A 12,963-nucleotide genomic window follows, 5' to 3' on the forward strand; every position below is an offset into this window, starting at 1 on the left:
CCTAATTGAAGTCATGCTGAATTAATCAGTACTTAATCAGAAACTGTTAAGTAGACATGTTTTATTTTTTCTTTTGTAGTGACTGCAGAAAACATTTTTTTCTCAGTGTATTTTGAAATAGATTGAAAATAAGGATCAGTTCCCTTAAAGAAGGAAATTACTGTTTCATGAGGAGTAAGGTGCCTTTACTTTACAAAAGGAAACTAGAGCTATTTTGAAGAACAATACCAACCCCAAAGCTGAGTTTTTGTTTGCAAATTAGTCACAGTTATTCCCTAAGCCTGAAAGAAAACTTTGAGAAAGTCTGATATAGGAAGATGGGGAGGGGGTAATCCAGAGAGACAGCGTCGATCATCCTTAAGAAAGCAAAGACGTTGCTTCAAAAACAAAGAAATCAAATCTAGAAATTCAGGAAAGACTTTTCCCAAAGGATCATTCTGGCAGCACGTTGAAAAGGGGTTATAAAAGCATTAAGTTCACCACCTGAACAATAAGTTAAATAAATGTTAGGGAAGTATTTCCTCTCTTACTACCTTTAGCTTCCGTTTGCCAGCAGAAGTGCTTCTGAGCCTGGGGTGGCGTAAAAGTAGAATTTATTAGAGAAGACAGATTGCCATTCGTGTAGATATGAAGGGGAGGCTTAAAGAAAGCTCTGTAACTTAGGAAATGCCAGCTCTTCTGGAGGAATCTCAGGCCAGGACTCCAGGAGCAGTACCGGGGGCGTGTGAAAGTAGGGAGCCCTCCAAAAATGTTTACAGCTTGGAGGAGTTGTCCCCTGACTTTGCAGGTTTCTTGGGGTGCCACACTTAGCTGTTCTATTTTGGTTTTAATTTTTTCACCCTAGTCTTTCTTCTGGAGAGACTGAACTACCAGATACTTTCTTGGGAGCAAAGTGACTACTAAGCATCTTCTCAGACACTTAAGTCAGCCGCACAGAGCTGCAGTGAAAATAATAGAATCTTGTTGGGTGTTAACTTCCTCTGAAGATGTGAAGGAGGTAGAAGAACTTCCTCGTGGTCATGTTAATTTCTTCTGAGACCAGTGAGTTGGATAAGCCTTGACAGTTCTGGTTTTCACATGGGGAATTGACCAGGTCTTTGCCAAAGTCCACCAGTAAGGCCAGACCAAAGCACTTTAAAATCCAACTCCTTGAGTTACTTTACTACCTTCAGTAGCTTAGGGATGTAGAGGGGTGTGTGTGCTTTATGGGCAAAAGCATTAAGGAAGGGAGAATACAATTTTGAAATGATTGGCAATTTACTATTTTGAATGCCAACAAATATTGCCAAATGTGTCACCAGTTTTTGCATACAAAATTTTTAAAGAGAAATACATATTATAGATTAAAACCACACAATATAACAGTTGTTATCTTACTTTAAAATAAAGTTTGGGTAAAAAGCAGAGGTTTTTGTGTCCATGGTACTTTTTTGTAATTGGATGTTCAGATGGACGAGGTTTGATAAGCATGGCATGGGCAGTGCCGAGTCTTTCATTCTCTTTGCGTTAACTTTTATGTAAACTTGGAATGTTGTTAGCAAAGCCTTGCTAGATTAGACAGTGAATGTTCCTTTATGGCTGATCAAATATTTTAATTAATTGCTCGAATTCATGTTTTGTAGTCATTCTACTTAGCACAGCATGAGGATTTAAACCAAGATCTAAGCCAGCGTGAGTGTCTAGACCAAGAACATGCGCTGGTGAGCGGGAGCCCACTCACACTGTGGTTGTTGTCAAGTGCGGGGTTGGAGAGAGTCGCCATCTTTTTCTTTCTGGAAAACAATTTGACTCTATGTTTTTAAAGAGTCTTAAAAATGTTTGTACTCCTTGACCCAATAATCCCACTTAAAAATCTCTCCTAAGGACATAGAGTGGTTAAAGATTTATGGACAAAGATGTCCATAGCAACATTATTTGCAATAACAAAAAACATGTACATATGAGGTCTGTCTGGAAAAATCCAACCATTGTTAGTATATGGTTTAGTATATGGTTAATATATGGTTAGTATCTGGCAAGAATGGTTTGCGTGACGTTGATGTAACCTGGCAGCCAAGGAGAGTGGACTGGAATGTGCATGTGTGAACAATGACGACTTCACTGTACTAGTCAATGGGGGTGGTAGATGCTGTTGAGTGAGCACATGTACCGTGTGGCTGTCGCATTCAAAATGACTGAGCTAGTAGAGCAACGAATCTGCATCAAATTGTGTGTTAAGCTTGGACATTCCTCCGTGGAAACTGTTCGGGTGATTCAGAAGGCCACAGCTATGGGCAGCTGGTGATTGGCAGCTTCATCACGACAACATGTCTGCTCATGCATCACACCTCATGCAGAGTTTTTTGGTGAAACATCAAAACACCCAGGTGACTCAGCACCCCTATAGCCAGAGTTGGCACTGTGCAACTTCTGGCTTTTCCCAAAACTAAAATCACCTTTGAAGGAGAAGAAATTTCAGACCATTGATGAGATTCAGGAAAATATGCTGGGGCAGCTGATGGTGACTGGGAGAAGTGTGAGGTCCCAAGGTGCCTACTTTGAAGGAGACTGAGGTGTCATTGTCCTATGTTTAATGTTTCTTGTATCTTCTTCAATAAATGTCTCTTTTTCATAGTACATAGCTAGATACTTTCTGGACAGACCACACACACACACACACACACACACACACAAATATAGCCTAACTACCCAAAAGGGAATGGCTAAGTATCTATAGCTATTACAAATTATGTTTATGAATGCTTTTAATAAGTAAAATTAATCATTAGATAAATAAATGAAGCAGGAGTTAAAACTATTGCATATATGTTATGGTCTTGATTATGTAAAGATACACATATGGAAAGGATTAGGAGGAAAAGCATCAGAATATTGATGTATTATAGTTAGGCAATGGAATTGTCATGTTTACTTTTTTGTATATTCCACATTTTGATGCTGAATGTTTTATTTTATCAGCATTTGTAGAAATATATTAACTTTCTACTTGTAAAATAACATATTAATTGTAGAGTATGTGAAAAAACTTGAATGTTTTTTTCAAATATCACCTGACATTATGTTAATCACATTGAGTGCTTTAAAAAAATTCTAAGCAAGAAAACACAGATGTCAAAAAAAAAATGACAGTGTGATTTAAATCAGAATTCTCTTCCATATGGTTGAAAACAGAATTCTGTTTTTAATTTTTGCACGTGAATATTTGAGTGTTGTATGCACTGGGACAGAGGTCAAACAGCAAGTTATGCCCCCGAGTGATGAGTGGTGGAGTGGGTGGGGGTGCTCTTACCAGAAACCTCTCTGCTGGCCAGTTTCCTAATCAGGAAGGAGGATAAGAGGGGGATGGGATAACTTTTATGCAGAGGAAATTAATGCTGTTCCCCTTGTCAAGGTGCTTTTTTATGGGTAAGAAAGGTGATATACCTGTGGAGGCCATTGGTGTGTAAGAAAAGGGTAGGGGCCTTGTTCAGTTGTGGTAAACTTGACCAAACAACTTGTTCATTTGGTAGAGCAATGCAGCACATATATACTTACATATAAATTATAAATATATAAAATGTACATATTGCCCTGACTAGTGTGGCTAAGTGGCTTGAGCTCTGGCCTGCAAACCAAAGGGTCATCGATTTAATTCCCAGTCAGGGCACATGCCTGGGTTGTGGGCCAGGTCTCCTGCAGGGGGTGCATAATAGGCAACCACACACTGATGTTTTTCTCCCTCTCTTTCTCCCTCCCTTCCCCTCTCTAAAAATAAATAAAATCTTAAAAAAATAAAATCCACATATTATATACACTTTAATGTAATTATATATAGGTGTCATATATATGTTTTCCAATAACTTGCTAATCAAATAGCATTAACACTAATATTACTGAGTTTCCTTTTTCAACAAAGAATACTTTTAAAAATGACATAGCATTGAGCAGTTTTCCAGTAGTGTTAATGGGTATACCCTGATTTACACACCATCTAACCCTCCTCATGGTCAGTGGTGTTTATTTGAGAAGTTGGACCTAGGTTGCCACTGGTGGCTGTTGAATATAATTTCAAGCTGCCTGACCCATATAGTTATAGAAGCCATGGCCTTATGTTCATTGTCATCGTTCTCTAAGAAACGGAGCAAGCTTGCCTTGGATAAATATAATTATAAACCCAGTCAACAAATATTTAGTAAATGACTGCTACGGTCATAAGTTCTTTACAACCTCCAAAATCAACAGATAGCATGTTGGAGTGCCATCAAGGTGGTGGATGGGTAAACGTCCCGTAGTCACATTAGAACTACAGAACAGCTGTCGTTGAGAACCCCCTGAGTTGTAGCTGAACAGAAGTCCTACAACTAAGGTTATAAAGGAGAAGCCACAGTGAGGCCAGTAGGAGGGGCAGAGACACAGAATGGGCTGGCCCCACACCCACATGAGACAGTTAAAATTTGGGAGGGGTATCTCAGCTGTGGAAATCCTCCTGAGGAGTGAGGGGTCCCAGCCCCATACCAAGGCCACCAGCTCAGGGTTTCAGTGCCAGGGAAAGAAGTTCCCATAACTTCTGGCTGTGAAAGCCAGTGGGGATTGTGGCTGAGTGAGACAGAGGTTTCTGGAGTCCCAGGATTCCTCTTAAAGGGCCCATGCACACACTTACTTGGACTTGTTCACTTGGGAGCTCCAGTGCTGGGGCAGCAGCATGAGAGGCACAACAGGGACATATGGGGAGGAACTGAGTTATCTGGCTTTGGGGTGAGGGCTGGAGGGCCAGCTTTTCCCAGACAAGTGCTGGCAGAGGCCGTTGTTGCTTTGCTGAACCATCCCCGCATGTTGCTGCCATATACGCACCATATCTGATTCTCCATCAACCTGGCTAATGCTGTTTACTCTGCCCTAGTGACTCCCTGAGACCCAGACCCACCCAACTTGCAGGCCTATGCAAGCTATTTCCAGTGGCTTTTCCACACAAACAGGCTGTCTTGGCTCTTTCTTCAGACTTTCCTAAAATCTCTCAGTCAAAGGTTCACAGACCCCAAATGAGCAGTATCTGGCCTCAGCGTGCCCTGTATCTCTTGCTAAGTGGCCCCAGGCCTAGCACTAGTAGTAGTTAGCCCCAGTTCACAGCTTGGCCTCTCCTGGGCACCTCCAAACTCAGCACAAGAACCAGCCATATGCATATTGCTTTGTAGCTCATGCCAGGTGACCCTGGACAGGGCTCAGGTGGCAGCTGATCTTGGGCTATATCTCCTGGGAATCCCTAGAGGCAGTGCACCTGGTGGCCAGCTTCCAACCACACCAGAGCACCACCTACCACCTCCAGTAGAGACACACTTAAGGGGCAGGCTCATTGGGCACTGGGGCCCTGCTGAAGTAACGCCTGCTCTGGGGGATGCACAGCAGCTCCTCTGTTAGGGTTGCAGCTAGTTCTCTCAGCCCATTGGCCTGTGCTTTAGTGTGTCCCATTGATGTACGAAGAGGAATCAAGGCTCAACCGTACAGGAATGTGGACACAGCTTAAACTGGGGGTGCACTTGGAGTGCCCAGATTGGGTAACTTGGAAGGCTGTGCCGCTGGGCCCCACAGGACACACCTACTTCATAAGGCCACTCTATAAGACTGAGAGACACAGCAGCTCTACCTAATTTATAGCAACAAACAGGGAGACAGCCAAATGAGAAGACAAAGAGACATGTCCCAAATGAATGAACAGAACAAAACTCCAGAAAAAGAACTGGACAAAACAGAGACAAGCAATCTACCAGATGCCCAGTTCAAAATATCACTTATAAGGATGCCCAATGACCTCAGTGAGAACTTTAGTGGAGAGATAGGAAACAACAATGGAGTTAGAAAACATAAAAGAGAACCAGTCAGAAATGGAAGAATGTAGTAACTGAAAAGAATACATTACAGGGAATTATAGTAGAGTAGATGAAACAGGATCCAATCAGCGAATTGGAAGTTAAGGAAGCAGAACACAGCCAATCAAACAGCAAAAAGAAAAAATCTAAAAAAACGAGGATAGTTTAAAGACAGCTTCAAGCATGCCAGCATTCTCGTCACAGGAGTGCTGGAGGAGGAGAGAGAACAAGGAATTGAAAACCTAATTGACAAAATGATGACGGGAAACTTCCCTAACCTGGTGAAGGAAATAGACACACAAGTCCAGGAAAGCACAGAAAGTCCCAAACAAAATGAACCCAAAGAGGCCCACACCAAGACACATCATAATTAAAATGCCAAAGGTTAAAGACAAAGAATCTTAAAAACAGCTAGAGAAAAGCAGGTAGTTACCAACAGGAGAGCTCTCATAAGAGTGTCAGCTGATCTCAACAGAAACTTCGCAGGCCAGAAGGGGTTGACATGAAATACTCAACATGATAAAGAGCAAGGACCTTCAGCCAAGTCTACCCAGCAAAGCTGTGATTTACAATTGAAGGACAGATGAAGAGCTTCCCAGACAAGAAAAAGCTAAAGGCGTTCATCCCTACAAAACCAGTATTCCAAGCAATGTTAATGGGTCATTTTGAAGAAGGAGGAGAAGAAAAAGATAAAAAATATATAATAAAATGGCAATAAATAGGTGTCAATGAACAATTACTTTTAATGCAAATGGATTAAATACTCCAGTTTGAACACACAGGGTGGTTGGAGGGACAAGCAAACAAGACCCTCACGCTTCCTGCAAGAGACCCACCTCAGGTCCAAAGACACACTCAGCCTGAAAGTAAAGGGATAGAAAAAGGCATTTCATGAAAATGAAAACAAAACAATTAAAAAGGTGGGGTAGCAATATTTATACTAAACAAAAAACAGATTTTAAAACAAAGGCTATAACAAGAGACAGAGAAGGATCCAGTAATTTCACTCCTGGGTATTGAACTGAAAAAACCCAAAACACTAATTTGAAAAAAAAATACGTCTTATATTCATTGCAGCATTATTTACAATAGCCAAGATATGGAAGCAAGCCCTGGATGGTGTAGCTCAGTGGATTGAGCGTGGGCCTGCGAACCAAAAGGTCCCTGGTTTGATTCCCAGTCAGGGCACATGCCTGGGTTGCAGGCCTGGTCCCTGGTGGGGGGTGAACAAGAGGCACCCACACATTGATGTTTCTCTCCCTCTGCTTCTCCCTCCCTTTCCCTCTCTATAAAAATAAATAAATAAAATCTTTTAAAAAAAGATACGGAAGCAACCTAAGTGTCCACCAGTGGATGAATGGAGAAAGTGGAAGTAGTGCCTATACACAGGGAAGTATGACTCAGTCATAAAAAAGAATGAAATCTTGCATCTGTAATGACATGGGTGGACATAGAGGCTGTGAAATGAGTGAGTGAAATAAGACAGAGGAGGGAAATGCCCAATGATTTTGTATGTGGGATCTATGCAAGAAAATGAATGAACACAGACCAGAAACAGACTCACAGAGAAGAACATTTTGATGGTTGCCCGATGGGAGGGCAGTTAGGGCTCTGGGTGAAAAAGGTGAGGGCATTAGGAAGTACAAGTTGGTGGCCACAGAACAGTCATAGAGATGTAAAGTACAGCATAGGGAATATAGCCCACAAAATTTTAATAACTATGTTATGGTGCCAGATGGGTACTCGACTTACCAGGGTGATCACTTAGTAAGTTATGTAATGTATAATTATTGTGTTGTATGCTTGAAACTAATATACATCAACTGCAATAGAAAAATAAACAAACATTACATTAAAAATGGACAGTGTGTTATGAGGAACCTAACAGATAGAATGAATCAAGTATATGCCTGTGTGCTAATACTTAGGTAGCAATAATGAGCTGTGACATTTTAAAGGATGGCTGTAGAGTAACTCAGTAGATCATGTGCTGGGGTTAAAGTAGACCGAGGAACTTTCCCCCCTGCTTTTCAATAAATAAATACTTGAGGGAAGATTTGGCAAAAGGAAGAAACACTCCTACTTGTCCTCATTCTCTCAGGAAAGTGGCTCCTGTTAGCACGTTATTTGAATGTTTACTTTGCCTGACTGCTTAGCAGTGGTGTGTCAGTTCTTACCCTTGACGCAAATATGAATTCAAATAAACCAAAAAAAAGTTTTTACACAGATGGCCCTTTCTTCCCACGAGTGGTAACCAAAATATCCTCCCTCGTTTTTAAGAAGAGGTCAGCAAGAAAAAATTGAAAAGGCAGCCCACGACCTGATAGTCAGGGAGCGGGATAAAGTGGAATTTGCCACCCGTAGATTTTGGAGTATGTGTCGTGGAGAAGGAAGCACTTTCGGCTTTGCTGGGTTGCTGTGCTGTCTCTGTGTTTGAAAGCCCCCACACAAACAAGCCCTCCTGTGACGGCCGTTCATCTCCACCAGTTCTCCCTGTTCTTCCACACTCTGCTGCTGCCCTTTCATAGCAAAACCCTCGAGTTTTCTGTGCCCGCTTTCTTCGTTCCCTGCCCTCCGGCTCCACTGTGAACCCACTGCCAGGCTTTCCTCGCGCCTCCGTCAAACCCCCTCTCGTCAGCCTCACCAGCGACCTCCCTGATGCCTTCCCCATGGTGTCTCGTCTTACTCTGCCTCTCGGAAGTGTTTGAGAGGGTTCATGACTCTTCTAGAAATACTTTAAAAATATTTTTCTCCCCAGCACAACATTCTCCTAGATTTCTTCCAATTTCATCAATGACTTCTCAGTCTCCACTGCTCCTTTCTTCTCCCGCTGTTCAGTCTGCAAAGGTTGGAAGTCCCGAGGCTCCTAGCAGGTCTCTCCTCTTCTCTCATTTTCCTTCGAGAGAGCTCATTCAGTGCCATGGTTTTTACGGGTCTAATGTCTGCATTTCCAGCTCCTACATACTGCACAGCCCCGGGCTCCAGTGTGTCATTGTCAATCAACGGTAGTATCGGGCTGCTGAACAGATATCTTAGACTGGACTTGGTTGGGGCAGCACTGCTGACTAACCCCCTCTCCATTGCCTCCAGTCTTCCTCATTTCAGTAAACGGAGCTGTTACTTTTACGCCCAAACTATTAGCACATCTCTTCATCTCACATTCTGTACCCAAGGCTTCAGCAAATGTTTTGAGTCCAGTTACTTTTCCCCACCCCCCAAGTAGACACGCTGGTCTAACCCACCACGCGGGTTCCTTCTCTCTCTCCCGAGGGATAACATTGCTCTGCTTGCGGTCCTTCCTCATTCCTGCCCCACTTCAGTCTTGTCCCTTCCAGCCAGTGATCTCTGTGAACTATAAATGAGATGCCGTCACGCCCCTTCCCTAAGTCCTCTCAGGGCTTGCCACCACATTGGAAATTTTCCAAAGTTTTTTCAGTTTATTTTTCAATTACAGTTGACATACAATAGTAGATTAGTTTTGGGTGTACAACATAGTGATTAGACACTTCATATACCTTACGAAGTGATCACCCTACCTAGTGTCCATCTGACAGCATGCATAGTTATTACAGAATTTTTTTACTATACTCCCTATGCTGTACTTTACAGCCCTGTGACTGTTTTTATAACTAGCAATTTGTACTTCTTAATCCCTTCCGCCTTTTTCACCCAGTTCCAGAATCTTCACTGTGTCTTTCAAAGCCGAGTAGGACCTGGCCCAGCTTCCCTCCTCCTGCACTCTTGTCCTGGCTCACCCTGCTCACGCCACCCTGGTCCTCGGACTCTCTGCAAATGTGCTAAATAACCTGCATCCCCAACATGGCCTGCCCTTGGTGTTCTCTGTTTGAACCATCCATGCATCTGAGCCCCCATCTGAAAAAAGGGAAGAAAACCAGTAGTTCCTATTTCATAGGGTTGCTGTGAAGATGAAGTCGAGATGAAGTTTACTTCATCTTAAAGATGAAGTAAAATGGTGTCTGACACATACTAAGCATTACATAAATGTTCGCTATATTTTTTTAAATTTCTGTTTTAAGGAATGGAGAGGAGTGCAATTTGAGTGTGTCGAGTTGTAGATGCTTATGAGACGTGAAACAAATGCACTACAGGCTGTTGAGTGTATCCCTTTGGAATGATGGCTTCTGCGTAATTAGAGGTATCCTAACACCTTGGAAGAATGAGCAGAACTTCTCATTGTAATTTAGCATCTAGAGATTAGTTTGCGAGTTGGGGAGATAAGGGATTATGCTCACGACCCTACTGACTGTTCAGATGAATGAGGTCAGCTGTTTTTGTGGTTTAGAGGTCTTTTCTTTGATTGTTTTCCAGTGAGCCAAGACCTGGGTTTTGCCCTGGAAATCTGCCCCACCCACTTCTGTAACCTGGCGCTATGCATTCGGATCCCAGACCGTTGCACACACTGCTCTATGGTATTCTTCTGACCCTGTGCTCTTCCGTGAGTTCAGGTAAGAGTAGAAGAATGGTAGTGTTTTAGCTGGAGATTTTCCCCATCTTAATCTAAAACAAACAAACAAACAAAAACCTCAACTTCAGTATTTCACTGGTGGTAATGGATTCTAAAGACACTCGTAAAATTTGTTGGACCAGCTGAATGATTTAAAAACTTTGGTTAATTTGACAGTTTAAGGATCTCTTAGTAGTGCCGCTTGGACATTAGCCGGCCTCCCCATCGGCGTCCTTGAGACTTACTCCTTCTGTTGCCTTAAAAATAAGTATTTTCCAATTGTGCTGTTTTCAGTAAGAATATAGGCTTCAAATTTCTGATTTTGGAAATTAAAACAGGAATAAAATGCTGACTGCATACCACCAAAAAAAGATTTTAGAATCAGCATGTAATGGTATTCAACTTGGACTGAGAAAATTGTGTTCAAATGCCAGGACTCTGGTGACCTTGTCTAACATATTATCTGCCTCTCCGGGTTACCGAAAAGCCGAGATGTGTCTCTTGTTAAGTGTGTGGTAAGGCTGAGCCTAATAACAACCCTTGTGCATTTCCTTTCCTTCTAGGTTTCTGTAAAGATTTATCTGTTACACACATGTACATTGATGTTTGTTCACTAAGTAATATTTAGTTTCCTCCGTTAAATATACTATACAACTATATTATAGTTAGTAAGGGAAAATTGATGCAGTGGTTTTATTTATTTATTTATTTTTGCTAAGCAACAACTTCAGATTTACTCAGGAGAGGCACTTTCCTGAACCTTCATTTCTGATAAAATATCCTGTAAAAGTAGAATCAGTGATTTATTGATTTCTTTAAAAAAGTATTTTATTATGCCAGAGTGACAGCATTCCTGTCCTCTATTTTAGGTGGAAGAGAGGGCTCTGTTTTGATACTTAAGTGCAAGGCTCCTCCACCCCCGACCAAGTTCCTAGAGGAATAGACATAACAAATGAAACTCTTCCAAATGCCAAATAAAGATAGTCGGGTTGATACCCTATTGAGCCGTCTACCCCCAAATAAGGATAGACTCTGTGGGTCAATGTGGCTTCCTAACCTGCTACTTCCTCTTTCTTAAAAGTTGAACATTATTTTATGTTAAAGGGAAGTGGTGAAGAAATACCATAGCCTCACTTATAAAATAACTTGCTCTTGCCCTGGTTGGCATAGCTCAGTGGATTGAGCGTGGGCTGCGAACCAAAGTGTCGCAGGTTTGATTCCCAGCCAGGGCACATGCCAGGGTTGCAGGCCACGGCTCCCAGTAACCGCACATTCATGTTTCTCTCTCTCTTTCTCCCTCCCTTCCCTCTCTAAAAATAAATAAATAAATCTTAAAAAAACTTGCTCTTAAAAGTCAAACACTGTTGGTTATAGGGGAGGGAATTATTTGTAGTTGAAAGTCATCTCCACTTTGTCAGATTCTTAACTTTCTTCCTTAAAAGCCACTTCCTTAAATGAGCAATTCGCCATTTCTCATTTATGTCATAAGGATTCTTATCTGTTCTACCCTAATTGTTAAGTCCTAGGTTAACACGTTGCCTCTTTTTCTTCCAAAAATTGACTCTTAAGACTTCCTAGAACTTACACAAACATAAAGAACCATAACATATCTAGATCAAGTAAGGGATTGTCTGTGGTTACACAGACTGAGATGAAACGTGTTTAATGTATTTTCTTTCTCATTCTCCTCCTCCTTTGCACACGGGGAATGTTTCCATATAGACTTGGCACCTTATTTTATTGCTGAGCCACTGTCTGCTGTCCAGAAACTCGGTGGACCTGTAGTTCTGCGTTGTTCTGCTAAACCTGTGACTGCCCGTATCACGTGGTGGCGTAATGGAAAAAGGCTGGAGAGAAACTTGGAACAGATTGAGATTCATCAGGGGACTTTGACTATTCTTTCTCTCAACCCCTCCCTTTCGGGCGACTACCAGTGCGTTGCCAACAACAGCGTCGGCGCGGTTGTGAGTGGCCCTGCCACAGTGTCCATTGCAGGTGAGTTTAATTTTGTCCGTGTTACGTACGGGGTTTCCTGGAGTTACTGTTAGCACTTGTATTTTGGGTAGTGGGGAGAGCGTGGGTTCTGGAGGAAGACACACAGGGGTTCTCACCCCAGCCTTGACTCTGGCTCTGTGTTTAACTTGGGGAAGTGTACTTGAACCTCCACGAGCCCGGCTTAGTTGTCTTCATCTGCAAAAAGGGTGTAGAAGTGATTTTTTGTTTTACACAGGACAGTTTTCTGAAGGGAATTCTGAATTTTTTTTTTTTTTGGTTAGCATTTGAAAGTCCTTAATAGGAGCAGCAACAAAAAGCTATTGTCTACTTTGACACTCAGTTATTTTATGCAGGCCTTTATCTTTCTTTCACATCTAATTGTTTTATTTGCCTGATTACTGAGTGCTTTTAATTTGTGTAATTGAAACCAGGCTAAAGAAACAGGAAAATAAAATAACTGACTGTAGCGAAAGGAATGTTGAGTATCGAGCTTGGGGAAAATCTGGATTCGTGGTTTTCTCAGTGCGTTTGAGCCATCTGCCTCTCAGACGGTGACGGCTTCCAGCCCTGGAAGCATCTTCCTAAGGGCGCCCCTATTGACAGAACAGGTCTGGATTCCCCAGGAGTGGCGAGGTTGTCATAACTGAGAAGAGTAAATGT

At 42.2% G+C, this 12,963-nt stretch overlaps 1 protein-coding gene across 4 annotated transcripts in view; it reads left to right on the top strand.

Annotated features, from left to right (window-relative positions):
* Nucleotides 1–12,963, top strand: part of CDON (cell adhesion associated, oncogene regulated) — a 91,380-nt gene that overhangs the window by 28,277 nt on the left and 50,140 nt on the right. For all 4 annotated transcript variants that reach the window (XM_045860228.1, XM_045860225.1, XM_045860227.1 and 1 more), the window contains exons 2-3: nt 10,173–10,309; nt 12,031–12,303. In XM_045860228.1, coding sequence (XP_045716184.1) covers nt 10,234–10,309; nt 12,031–12,303 — 349 coding nt within the window. In that variant the 5' untranslated portion in view covers nt 10,173–10,233. The remainder of the gene's footprint in view (nt 1–10,172; nt 10,310–12,030; nt 12,304–12,963) is intronic.

The sequence above is a fragment of the Phyllostomus hastatus genome, unplaced genomic scaffold (assembly GCF_019186645.2).
Source record: "Phyllostomus hastatus isolate PE091 unplaced genomic scaffold, TTU_PhHast_1.1 phas_scaffold_193, whole genome shotgun sequence".
NCBI lineage: Eukaryota > Metazoa > Chordata > Mammalia > Chiroptera > Phyllostomidae > Phyllostomus > Phyllostomus hastatus.